Source organism: Chelon labrosus (assembly GCF_963514085.1).
Source record: "Chelon labrosus genome assembly, chromosome: 12".
Taxonomy (NCBI): domain Eukaryota; kingdom Metazoa; phylum Chordata; class Actinopteri; order Mugiliformes; family Mugilidae; genus Chelon; species Chelon labrosus.
Genome location: NC_140345.1, coordinates 26,917,869 through 26,931,536, shown reverse-complemented (window position 1 = coordinate 26,931,536; position 13,668 = coordinate 26,917,869). Strand labels below are relative to the sequence as shown.

Below are 13,668 nucleotides of genomic sequence, written 5' to 3'. Positions count from 1 at the left end.
GATGTTTGATGGGAAACCGTGTAAGGGAGTGTTTTGATGAACAGGATGAGTGGACCTCGCTGCCTCCAAGCTAAAAGCTCCTTATTGTAGCTTTGAGCCGGTAATAACAGCTTAAGCACAGACGATGACAAATGAGCAGATTTAAGGGACATGGAGCTATTACATGTAGAGATATAACACTTTGAATGTAAAGAAAAACATATTCACAGATCACAGCAGGCGTCTTTCTGCGTGACCTTAGCAAAGGTCAAACAGTGTCTGACAGATCGCACAAAGAGATAAGGCGGAGACTCACCGCGTTGAACCCCGGGAAGAGGCTGACCGCCGAGGACGTGTCCAACGGGATCGGGAGAAACTGCTTCATGCCCAGTGAGGTCTGGATGCCGGGCAGGGCGGGGCGCACCAGGGCGGGCATAAGGCCATTTTGACATGTGTTACCTGCAGGAGGGAGAGCAAAGGCAACATGTTGAACGGCAGCGGGAGCAGACGGAAAATCCAAAATCCTGCAGCTTACATCCAAGCGAAACCTTCAAGTCAGTGAGTTAGTCGTAGTCTGTGGCGTCACGGCGTCCACACATCTATCTTCTATCTAGCTACGTAGCACCTGCGCCGCCACGGCCCGCCAAAGCAAGACATTCCTTTAGTTTCAGCTGCACATTGCATAACTCACCTCGTAGCGTGGAAATCCCCCAAATCTCCCAAAAAATCGAGCAGTTTAAATGTTTTAAAGCTGGAAAAACCTTAAATCTCAAACCTCTTCGGGGGATTTCCATCAGTCTGAAGTTACCTTTTTCAGCGTTCGATAGCAACGCGTCTGTTATTTTATTACAAACTGCTTATATTAATGTCCTCTGTCCAATTCTGAGGATTTCCACTCAATTTCCAGTATTTGTGATGGAATTGTGTCAACTTAAGGTCAATTTAGAAGCTCTTTTGGAACTTGGAAAGACTTTTAGAGGCTGCTGTCTGCTGATGAAGACCATGACATGTGATCAAACTTGTGATAAGGTTTGTGGGTGGGCACTGAGTTGAGATTATTTTATTACAAAAGGTCAAAAGGGAACTTTTGCACCCACAAAACATAAAATGTTTCCTGTGTGAACAAAAAAGTCATAATTTCATTGCATATTGTAGGAATTGTGTCTTTCAAGCGCATCAAAACTTCATTCAAAACGTTTTCCCACTCATTTTCCTGAGCTTTCACCCTCATTATAGATGGTGAAATCTTTGAGAAAAATCCAAAAGAGTTTATCGGTGTACCATGACTTGTTATTTTGGCACACGTGCTGATCCTGTCGTCAAGAATAAACACGCTTCTGAAAAACTTGGTGGATTTTTTGAAGAATTTGATTTCAAAACTCTTGTGATTTCGTTCCAAATTTGGCATTTTTAATTGTCTGTGCAACTTACACCAGGCCTATTAACACGTTTACTTACTTTACTCATGTATAAGTATGCACTAGTACCACTCAACAAGTATCCTTACATTCGGTAGTTGTTGCTTGCACTGAAGGAAAGTATTTTAACTTTAAGTCTGCACCAGTCTGCTCAAAAATCTGCCAGGGTGAGTGGTGAGCAGACTAAACTCAGCCTCAGTCGCAGTCGATTGAACATGTTTGAATTTTTTTAACTGAATCTGAATCAGTCAGGTAGTGTGAACTGATTATCGAACCTGCAAACTGCAAACTTGTGTTGCCAGCAGCCAATAAAAATGACAGGATGGGACACAGGAAGTGGCATCAGAAGACGACAGGAAGTAGCGGGAATCTAAAAAGATTAATCGAGTGCCTATATAATGTTGGTTAGCGCAAGAGTTTGATGCGTTCAGTTGGCTTTAGTTGGTTGGACATGTAGTCTGTGATAGCACATCATCAGGTGCAGTTGTTAAGTGCGTGATCCCCAGTCTTTTCAAAAATCCGTAAAGACTCTGAAAGTTGAGCAGTGCGTCCCCAGCTTTAGAGAACAGCCTTGGACTTGCGCCGCAAGCTGGCGAATTAACCGAATTCACCGCGTGCGACGCCGCGATGATGTTTATCCCACGGAACCAGATGTTCTCGTTCTGAAATTGTCGCCGCAAATGGCCGACGTGGAACGGCTGCAGCAGGCAGGCAGCGCGTCTTATGAGATGATTCAACGGCGAGCGAGGCCTGGCCCGCACTTCTCTAGGAAAAACAAACGTAAATACTTCATTTTTATTGTCATGTGAGTGTACCACGCCAGCAAGAGAGTGCTTTTTAAACCACCAATTGGAAACAGCACAGGGCTGATTTCAACACGGCGAGATGGAGGAGGGAGGGAAGAAAAAAAAAAACGAGGCAGAGAAAACTGTCATAGCCTTCCAAAGCATTAGGAATTAAAGAAGCTATTTCGCAAAAGCTATAATGAGAACCAGAGGGATGTATTTTTTTTTTTTTTTTTTTTTTATCGCTGCACATTTAACAACAGTGGAACTCTGGGCCAGCATGGCTCTAAAGCGCTGGCAGATACGGTATCAAACCACTGTCTTGAGACAAATAAAAGCAAAGTTTTGCCACGTTTCGGTCCCCAGGCAGTGGTTAGGGGTAAATAAAAAGCAAAAGTCATAAAGACGAGAAGAGACGTGGGGAAAACCAAAGGCTGTCTCCCCCCTTTCTCTCCCCTCCGTCTTCTGTCTTCTCTCTCCAGTCGCCGGAGCGCTGCCATCTGTTGGAAAAAGAACACATGCCGTCTCTCATGTGGAGGCACGTCCTAGTCCCAACTTTAACAAAGCATGTCCTTCTGCAGGGATCAGCCAACCGTGCCATCCCTCGACATGCCGGGCCTGACGTCAGCCCTTCAGGCTCGCTCCGCCTCGCTCTCAGCCAAATTCGCCACTCATCAGCCCGACGTGCTCGGTCAAAGCAACCCGTTCAGACACACCGGGATGTGATGCCTGGGATTAGTCCGCGGGCGGGATGAAGACTGACAAACCGAAAATGTTTGGTTTGCTGATTGATAGGAGATTGAATCTTCAGTGTCACCATGCTTCGCTTCTCTGAAACATCACACGTGGACGATCTGTTCCACCAGCGAATGAGAGATCTCAATAATGTCTCGTTATTCTATTGAAACAGTCACTGGTGGAAATAAAAATATTATAGGATCATGTAAATATTCTGCATTACAAGATGTACTTGAAGAGGCTTTAGCTTGGCCTATCAGTAAGAGGAACTGTTGTGGAATCAAATATGTAATATATATCATTGTATTTATTTAGCGTATGTTTTGCATGAAAAAAGGTATAAAAGTGTAATTTAATAAGTCAAAAAAAGTGCAAAGTGATGTATTTTGTAGTTGGTTTCCACTACTTATCCTATACAGTATCTTTGCTGTATAGCAACCTCGCATGGTTGAAGTATAAGTGCATTAAGATAGATAAATGTACAGTTTTTAAAGCGATTCACAATATAGAAAGAAAGCAGTACCTTAAAGTAAAGTAGTACTTTGAGCTAAATGTGCATGGGTATCCCGGCACGCTGATGTTTAACAGTGTTACCATGTTCAGCGTCTTCCCTGAGTGTGTTTGTCAGTTAGCACCAAACACAAAAGCACAAACAAGCGCCAAAGAAACTCTAAACTAACTGTCGCTGGCAAATGGCACCGTGTCCTGCACCACTGGAAAGTTATTTCCTCTCATGCCGACATGCAGAACTTACAAACCAGCTGGATGCCGACTGCAGTCTTTGCGGTGTGTTCAAGTGCAAATATCTGCAACATGAAACAAATGTATCGTAGCAGTTCAAGATGCAAAGCCAAAGGATCACCAGAGTCTTTTAGGATTTACCGCCTGTGGATGATGAATATGATCCGTGCAAGGTATAATCAATATCATGTTCAACATCTTCGTTTAGCGTGTGAGCGTGCAAATGTTTGCCAGTTAGGACTAAACACAAAAGTATAAACAAGCGCCCATGAGGCACTAAGATGAAAGTCACTGGCAAATGTTGGACAGTAGGTGACGGCCCGTGTCCCACGCCACTGAAAAGCAATTTCCTCTCATGCAGGTGCAGAATGCTTGTGCCAGCTGTTGTCTTTGAGGTGCGTTCAAGTTCAACTTTTCTGTCCAGGCACATGAGACATGACACTCGACATGACTGTTGGCCACTGGCGAATATCCGGGGAGTCTGTGACCGTGTCCTGCACCACTGGACAGTTATTTCCTCTCATGGAGGTGCCAGCTGTTGTCTTTTAGCTGTGTTCAAGGGCACAGGAGACGTGGCACATGGTATTCAGACGCTAAGGCTGATGGGAAAGGTAGTAATTGTTCAGATATTTGCCCAAAAAACAAGGTTTTGGGAGTTTCAAAGCTCTTACAATTCCTCCACGGGGAACATGACTTTCTATGGATATCTCCAAGCTCCAAACATCTCATAGCAGTAAGAGATACAAAGCCAAAGGATCACCAAGGTCCTTAAAATTTATCCTCTGTGGACAATGAATCTGATCTGTGCAAACTTTTATTCTAGTATAATTATTCAGCATCATGTTCAACATCTTCATTAAGTGTTTAGTTGCCAATTAGCACTAAACACAACACTATAAACAAGTGTCACTGGTAAATGTTGGACAGTAGGTGACAGTAGGTCATGCAGGTGCAGAATGATTGTGTAGTCTTTGAGGTGCGTTCAAGTTCAACTTTTTGGTCCAGGCACATGAGGCGTGACACTCGACATGTCAGTCGACCACTGGCAAATGTCGGGGGAAGTCTGTATTTCCTCCTGTGGAGGTGCTGAACGTATCTGCCATCTGTCACCTTTGAGTTGTGTTCAAGTGCAAGCGTTCGGCCCAGGCACTCGAGACATGACCCTCAGAATTCATTCCTGCTAGTTCGTTGATGTTGGTTTAATGTGTCCAGACGCTAAGGGTTAAGGGAAAAGTATAAGGTTTATGAAGGCGATAGGAGGAACATAAAGGGATCTCCAGAGCTCTAACAAGTCCCCCAAGGGATGTCTATAAATGTCTCCAAGCTACAACAATTCAAAGTAGTCCAAGATGTAATGCCAAAGGATCACCGAAGTCCTTTAGATTTAATCGTGTGCTTAAGATTTCTTATTGTAGTGTGTCCAGACGCTAAGGCTGACGGGAAAGGTATTAGTCGTACACGTATTAATCAGACACACACTACATGGAGATCTTTCTTGACATTTTTTTTGACGAACCCTCTACACAGCTGGAGGAATGATATGGTCTAGGCCTCTGCGTGATTATTAATTAGTCTTTATTTTAATTGAAACACTTTTATGTCTCCATCTTTCATTACTAAGAGCCTTTAGCTAATGAGATGGTTCTATGGAGACTCATTATATTCTCTATACTCTATTTTATGGGAAACCATATTGTATGACAGCACAGGATGGGGTATATTCTTGGTGGGATGTGATTCTGTCGTATTTTTATAGTTTTTTTTTGGCACATGGTTTTGTGTAATTGTACAATTCACAATAAAAACAACTGTGAGAGAAAGAAACCAAAGTACTGGAACATGAAGGGATCTCCAAAGCTCCTCTGAGGAGAACGCATGTGTCTATAAATATAATTCACCGGATCACCAAAGTCTTTAAGAGCCGTCCCCTATGGACAATGAATATCTGTGAAAAATTCTCTCCCATTATACTGAATAGTTAAGATCTATAGCTGAAGAAATAGAAACTAAAAGCTGTCTAACGGGCAAATTGGCGAGAAGATTACAGTACTCCCTTCTGGATTTTGATGAAGTCAAAGTTTATAGTCAAGAAATAACAAATAGTGGGTAAAAAAAAACCACAACTTTGTCACACATTCCTAAACATCAGACTGTTTGAGATTGTTTGAAAAGGCAAATTGAGAATATTTTCTTTGTCTTCTGTTACAGACCGTAAAAGCAGAAATCCAGCCAACATGCCCAAACACAAGGGCACATTCCAGCCTGCAGCGAGGGTTAATGGTTCAAGTCTCTTAAGCCTGATCATCTGTCACCGCCAGCCAAAGGGTGAAATATAAGGCAGAGCAGAAAAAATGAAGTGCAACCCCAATCCCTGAGCACGACACTGACTTCACGAAACTCGGCTCCTAGACGGAAAAACACTCATAGCATGCGGGATTATCAGTCTTTTACAGGGTGTCAATATTAGCTCGCTTTGAATGTTAATATTTGAGTTTTGCCGTCTAAACTTTTTGACAAGAGCGATAGGAGAGCAGGACCCAGGTGGGCCGAGTGTCTCCGGCTCGCGCTGTCATCTACTTTGCATCGAGGGTGACTCAGGAGAGTCGCCGCACACTGAAAGGCCAGCGGGTCACAGTCATTAAAACAGAGTACAAGACAGCACGAGCAGCCTGAGAGTTAGAAATGAGCCACAGAGAGGAAAAAAAAATAAATAAAAAGAGGCGCTTTCAGCCTTGCCTTCGGCCTCGTCTGTTTCTTTCTGACTGGACGGTCGAAAAGGAAGCAATCAAAACACGCTGCCGAGCCAAACAAATGCATCATTTGAATAAGAAGCCTGGGTTTGTGACAGCGCTGCACCCTCCAAACAGTCTCTCCGCTAGTGATCGGTTTACACGCAGAATAAAGAGTGAAGTCTTGTAGACGGACGGCTCTAACACCCAAGTATGCCATGGCTAAATGTGAGACTCGTAAGAGGCTGAAAGAATGTTTGGATATGTAAAATCTGACCAGGGATGTGTTTTTGAGGCCACACAGAAAACACTGAATACTGTCTGTCTGCTGCTCTCACACACCGAAGATAAAAAACTGTAGAAAATTCAAATATAAATGTGAGATGGTAGGTAATGTACAGCATAGACTACAACTCACTGACAAAATGAGGATGTTGAAGCTTGTCTGCCCTTCAAGACCGATCGAGTAATGAAGCAGGAGCAACCTTAAAGATAAACTAATCAATGTTTTAAATAATCAATAGGTCAAATATCAGATCATTGTTTTGCTTTTGGTGCCCCGTACTTCACGTGGCCAACACCAAATGATCAAATCAGACCAAGATGGGGACAAAAAGCAGCTACAGAGATGCATGATTCCCTCAGGAGTTGGTGGAGACCAAATCAGAGTCTATTACTGTATATAAAGCTAGATTTATGCTCTTGTGGCCTGACGTGCACAGAAAATTATTCCTCCTTCTGCCTCCTCCTCAAACGTCTTCTCTCGTTTCAGTGTTGCAGTGATTATCAGCTCCAGCTCCAACATGAGCTGCAACTAGTTTTTCTAATATGAATTAATCTGCTGATTGTTTCCCCCATTTAACCAACGCATTGTTTGGATTTCTTCAGTTTTCAAAAGAGCAAGAAATGTCATCAGTTAGCCAAACTGAGCCCAAAGTGGCACCTTCCTGATCCTTGTTGTGTCCAAACCCAAACAAATTGTGAAAAAATACATCAAAAATATGTGTTATTATTATGTATCATTAAGGAGAAGCACTTTGTTGACTTGTTGTTATCTGAGGGGAAAGATCTATGCTTCTGCGTCGGATCTACCACAAAAATACCCGGTAGCCAGCTTCCTGCACAGACCACAACAGCTGTCATTGGCTCAAATGCATTTCACGGTCCACGTCTCTCAGTGACTGGACAAGCAGAGAAACGTCGCCCTCCGAGGGAGGCAGGGGTCGTACATAACATCTACTTGGACGTGTCTTGTCTGTGCTGCAGCTCCAACTCCAGCTAATGAACACTAATGCACGCTTAGACGACAGACACCTCAACATGTCCACGTCTCTCGGTGACTGGACAAGCACAGAAACGTCACTACATCTACTCGGACGTGTCTTTTTAATGTTGCAGTGATTTCAGAAAACCATTGTTAGCTTCAACACCAACATGAGCGGCAGCTAAGGTTTATTTTCATCGTGGATTTATGATTAACTCATGGATTGTTTGGTTCTTTTAAACTTTGAAAAGAATGTGAAATGTCTTCAGTTAGCCAGAACCCAACGTGTCACCTTCACAATGCTTGGTTTGTCAAAAGCAACTGTCCAAATCTGAAACTGATATGAAAATTAGGCAAAAAAAGTAATTAAAAGTGAAGCAACATATCTTCATATTTGTTACTACTCCAACAAACCTGCAGCCGATTCATCTGTTGATTGGTTTCTCCATTAACTGATGGATTGTTTGGTTATTTGACATTTAAACAGCCAGAAACGTCATCACAGAGGTCATAAATAACCTCTACTCGTGTATTTTTCAGTGTTGTAGTGATTTCAGAGTGATCTTAGCTTCAACTCCAACATGAGCTGCAGCTAAGGTTTATTTTCATCATGGATTTATGATTAACTGATGGATTGTTTGGTTCTTTTAAACTTTGAAAAGAGCATGAAATGTCCTCACACTTAGCCAGAACCCAACGTGTTACCTTGACGATGCTTGGTTTGTCAAAAGCAACTGTCCAAACCTGAAACTAATATGAAAATTACGCAAAAAAACCCCAAAATACACAAGTAATTAAAAGAGAAGCAGCAAATCTTCATATTTGTTACTACTCCAACTAACCTGCAGCCAATGGATTCATCTGTTGATTGGTTTCTCCATTAATTGATGGATTGTTTGGTTATTTGACATTTAAACAGCCAGAAACGTCATCACAGAGGTCACAAATAACCTCTACTCGTGTCTTTTCTGTGTTCCAGTGATTTCAGAGCGATTTTAGCTCCAACTCCAACATGAGCTGCAGCTAAGGTTTATTTTTATCATGGATTTGATGGATTGTTTGGTTCTTTTAAACTTTGAAAAGAGCATGAAATGTTCTCACACTTAGCCAGGACCCAACATGACACCTTCACGATGCTTGGTTTGTCAAAAGCAACTGTCCAAACCTAAAACAACTATGAAAATTATAAAAGAATACATAAACTGGAAGATTTTAAGCTTTTCTTTTTTTCTTTTGTTTGTGCAAAATGTTTTAGCTCATCCTCCAACTAAGCTGCAGCTAATGGGTTTATCTGTTGATTGGTTTCTCCATTAATTGAAGGATTGTTTGGTTATTTTAAACCTACTTGTGTCTTTTCTGTGTTGCAGTGATATCAGTAAAAGTAACTCCAGTAAACAGTTATTAGCTCCAACTCCGACCGCTCACTTCCACTCCCAATTGCTCGAAGCACACAGAGAAACTCAACACAGTCGATTAGCCACTGATTAGCGCTTTAGCGGCGTGGTCACACAACGCTGCCGACACACCAGCATTCAAGTATAAAAGCTCGCGGCGGCGTAGACGAACTTCGAACCATACATCCTTTGCATCGGGTTATCCTCTGTCACAGCTCCAACGTGAACCCTACTGTTGCTGTGTGTGTCTGCCGGACATGTAAACATATTAGCATAAGCCTCATCATGTCACGCTCATGTCGAGCTCCGGGGCGTCATTTACCAAACATAATTCTAATGAATCAAATTAAGCACAAACCAGTTCACAGACATTCAACCTGGGGCTGTCGGAGCAGCTCTTCTGCCTGCTCCGCCCCGTGAAATGTAATCACGCAGAGCTGGAGATGAGATCTGACTTCTGGAAACGTTTGAAAAAAGATCAGAATTTATGAGGGCTTTTTTTTTTTTGGAGGGTTTTGTTTATCTATTCTCTTTGTATTTAACGCTGCAGCTCATACACCATGAGAGATGTTCAGCTCATTGGACAGGATGCGTACGGCTACTGTACGTGCTTCACACTGTCCTCCTGAAGGATTTGTGTATCTGGGCTTTACTCCTGCGGCTGTATGTGGAGCGAGGGAGATGAGTAAAAATGATGTCTGGAGGCCGCCGACTGGTATTAATAATTAATCATCTTGCTCTCACTCTCCTCCACCTTCTGTCTCCTCTTACTGTCCTGAACCTGGCGGCTCCCGCGATAAGATCTGGTCCAAGAGCGTCCGAGAGCGTCCAAGACGACTGGAGAGCCTCAGAACGAGAGGGAGGACCTTGCGTGGCCATCCATTACCTTCGGCAAATATAAATCCAATTATTAGATAAATCTGACGCTCATTCTCATGCCGACGCACGTTCCAGATGTGATTAGCACCTTTGTGTTTTGGTGGAGCGCTGATTGTATTCTGTGACCCTGAACACGCTGAGAGATCAGTCTTCCCCTTCAAGCTGGGAGGATAAAATCAATTCACCCCTATTAAAATGAACAAAGTGGGCACAAAGAATGGGTTTAAGACATTGTTTGGGTTCTGGGTTCTGGAAAGCTACACTTTGACTCATTTTCCAATTAACCTTTACATGATGAACCCTTTGTTTTTTGTGTGTGTGTTTTAAATTTCATAAATCTTGCATTTGGCTTCGAGGAGCACAACACAAGCTGCCTCCGTCCTCCTCAGATTAGCCTCGGCCGTCACCAGCGCAGCTTACTAACAAACACAGCTGTCTATGAATCGGCTCCAACAATCACATCCAATGTAATCTGAGGTTAACCGAAAAGACGTTTATGTGCTGCTAAACGCCGACCGCGACGGCAGGCACACCGGATAGATTTCCTCCAGGGCCTCCAGCTCCTCCAAACGCTAATAGCTGGTATGATTGCAGCGCACAACGCTCAGCACCTATTACTCTGCTCGGTTACAGCTCATTTGCCGCCTGGTTTTGATGTATGCAAAATAGAAGTCTATTCCTGCTCTGTTCATTTCTATTTATTTCTGATATCATGTTTCAAAAAGGGGTCAAGATGTCTGATACGTCGCCAGATATAAATCACTTCAACAGAAGATGTGTTCCAGTTAAAAAAGCAGCAGTGCAGAGTTGGGCAACAAACAGCGTTATTAATCTTTTAGGAGATGCCGTCTTTTTTTTTTTGTGCGTGCAGTGCACTCAGGACTGCTTTCATAAATGCTAAAAGGATGCACATCCTGTACACAAGCAGTGACCTTTACTCCTCTTCTTCTTCTTCTTTTTTTTGCTAAGATCGTTCCTCGACAAAACAGTAATAAAAGCTTCACCAGCTTCTGAAGTCCCTCTGAACCGCTCTTCCACTTTCACTTCTTGTGATTTCGGGCGAAACGAGCCCAAACTCCCCAAACCCAACCATCCGACCAGACCCGCACCACCTTCAATTTCTCTCTTCGCTTCCCGGCAGTTTCACACCTGACCGACGTCGGCCGTGGATCTCAGAGAGCCGACGCTGTCTCTGCACCTGACAGCTTATTCATTTATAAGCCCCCAGCTCCTTTTCTCCTTCCTCCTCCTCCTCCTCCTCCTCTGTGTATGGCATAACAAGAGAAAATCCCTCTTGCTCTTACACGCCACGGTCTGTAACTTCAGATCGCTTTAATCCCCGGGATGGCAAAAAAAAAAAAAAAGAGTCTTTCATTTAACAAATCACCCCCTCAGAACTCCGGATCCCTGTGTAATTATTCCTGCGATGTGACTGTAAGCCAGCCGTGAGAGGAGCACTTGACTAGAAGCCGCTCACGCATTAAGTCTCCCAAAGCCTCCTCCATAAAAACTAATGGCTTTCTTTTCGATTCCTCTACATATTCTACGCGGAATATCAAGTGACTCTGCGAGCTGGCAACCTTAGACGCTTAAACAGCCGCGGTGAAATTCTCTGAAGCTCCGCCGCCAGCGTATCAACTCTGGCAAGGAGTTTACCTGGCCAGCAGGTTCATTCAACATTTTGTTTTTTTGTTTTTTTTAAGGAGCTCATCTGTGAGTGACTTCATACTTTTTGCAGCAGCCAGATCTACTGTCCGTGTAGTTTCCAGAACACGCTGGGACGCATGTGCATTTAGGAATGAGAGAGAGGAATGCACTTAACATACTCAACATAAATTTTTAAATGAAGAAAACCTAGGTGTGTAACTCTTTACCTCTTAATGGAAACCAGTGCTCTTGCTTTCTAGAACAAGGATACACATGCACATGCATGCTGGGATTAAGGACTCCCCCGGTCACTCACGCACAGATGAGATTCTCTATTAAATTTAAAAAAAAACACACACGCATCTATGAAGACAAACACACACTCACCAAAGAACATGCTGCTCTCCATAGCTCCTCAGGCTCGGGGGTTTGCTGTATTTCCTCTCTGGTGCCCTGCCAGTGTGTGTGTGTCCATGGACGGCAGCCTGTTCATGTCTCATACGCTCCTCAGGGGTGTGTGTTGCCTGTGCATGTGTGTTCAATCCAACAGCAGCGTCAGTGGACAGTCTGCACGCCGCTGCCGTCTGTGGACCTCCGAATCTGCCTCTCTGCTCGCGCCGGTCCTCCCTTTGCCTCTCTCGTCCCCTCCCCTCCTCTTTAGCTCTTCCCCTCCCTCCCTCCCTCTTCCTCTGTCTTCCTCCTCCTTTTCTGAATCCCTTCGCTTCTCTCTACCGAGGTGTCTATCTACATTTTCCAGCCTCTCCTCTCTCTCTCTTTATAGTTGTCTCATCTTTGTTTTATGTGTCAACCAGGCTTCTCCCTCTCTTTCTCACTTCTTGTTTTCCCCGCTGTCTCTCCTTTATTTGATCTCATTCCCCTTTCCAAGCTTCCATCTCTTTTTTTTTGTTGTTGTTGTTTTTATCCCGACTGTTCCCTCAGTTCTTTCCTTTCCTTATCTCTGTCCCTCTGTTTCCACTCCTGTAAATATCTCTGTGCTGTGTTTCTTTCTTTCTTTCATTCTTTCTTTCCCACTCTCTCTCACGTAACCCTTTTCCCTCTTATCGTTTTCTACCTCACGCTCACCACGTTCGCATGCATACCAAAAGAAAACAGAGAAATCAGGTTGACAGGAGAAACCAGGTTACGCAGGAGGTTGTGCAATGCAATATGTAGGAAGCAGACCAACCCCAGGACAAGAACATGAGCGTTTCAGAAGGCGCACAAGGCTTTAAGGACGAGGAAATATGAACTGATAGGTGGTCGTCAATCTTCTTGTTGGATTCTGAAGCAGCGCTGGTAATTTTTTAAATAAACAATGGGGGGAAAAAGTCAAGATGTGAAAAATGAAAGAGATTAAAGTTGCTCTTAGCACTATGCAGAATCCAAGCATCTTTCAACTCAGTGTTTTGGTTCTCCTCCTCGTTTAAAAATTGTTTGTGAGTGATGCATTCAAGATTTAATACACCTATCGTCATGTGCACTGTAAAAAACTATTACTTTGCAAGTCTCCCTTTGAGGGAAGGAAGCAAATTTAAACCTTTTTGCTCCAGATACCAATACATCTAGAGTATAGGGACTCGTGCTTCTTCAGTTGGTATTTCCCACACATTTCTTTCCCACTGTGTTTAGTCTTATTGAGCTAAAATATCCTATTTCCTTCAGGATTCTGTGGGGATCTTAGTTGAGCTAAAACCAAAGTGAATGCCTGAAACATCCGTCTGTTTCTGTTCATATCTTCTGGATGTAAAACTCTCATAATAGCCGTGTGCTAAAGAAGCAGCAGCGGCCTCCATGGAGGAAAAAGAAGGCAACAAAGAAGTGGCAAAAAAACAAACAAAGATGCAGTTTATCAAATGACCACTTGGGGCAGGCTCCAAAAGCAAGTCAGACTCACCCTTTTAAATTATATCAAGGCTTATAGTTACGCATAATTAAGGTTGCTAGCTGACTGCCAAAGTGTCACTAACCCGCCTCTGCACCGATGCTCCGCCTTTTCTACCATTTTTTGAATTTGCTGGGAGAAAGGAGGCGTCAACCAAGATGGCGACAACCGGAGCCAAGACACTGAGCTTCAAAAGAGCTCATGAGTGACGT

General features: G+C 43.4%; 1 protein-coding gene across 1 annotated transcript in view; it reads right to left on the bottom strand.

Moving 5' to 3' along the window:
• The window catches only part of znf385d (zinc finger protein 385D), an 87,728-nt gene extending 75,551 nt beyond the window's left edge, over positions 1-12,177 (bottom strand). Inside the window, exons 1-2 of the mRNA XM_084556810.1 lie at positions 11,962-12,177; positions 296-438 (exon numbers count right to left, since the gene is read on the bottom strand). Coding sequence (XP_084412936.1) covers positions 296-438; positions 11,962-11,983 — 165 coding nt within the window. The 5' untranslated portion in view covers positions 11,984-12,177. The remainder of the gene's footprint in view (positions 1-295; positions 439-11,961) is intronic.
• Between the last annotated feature and the right edge of the window lie 1,491 nt (positions 12,178-13,668).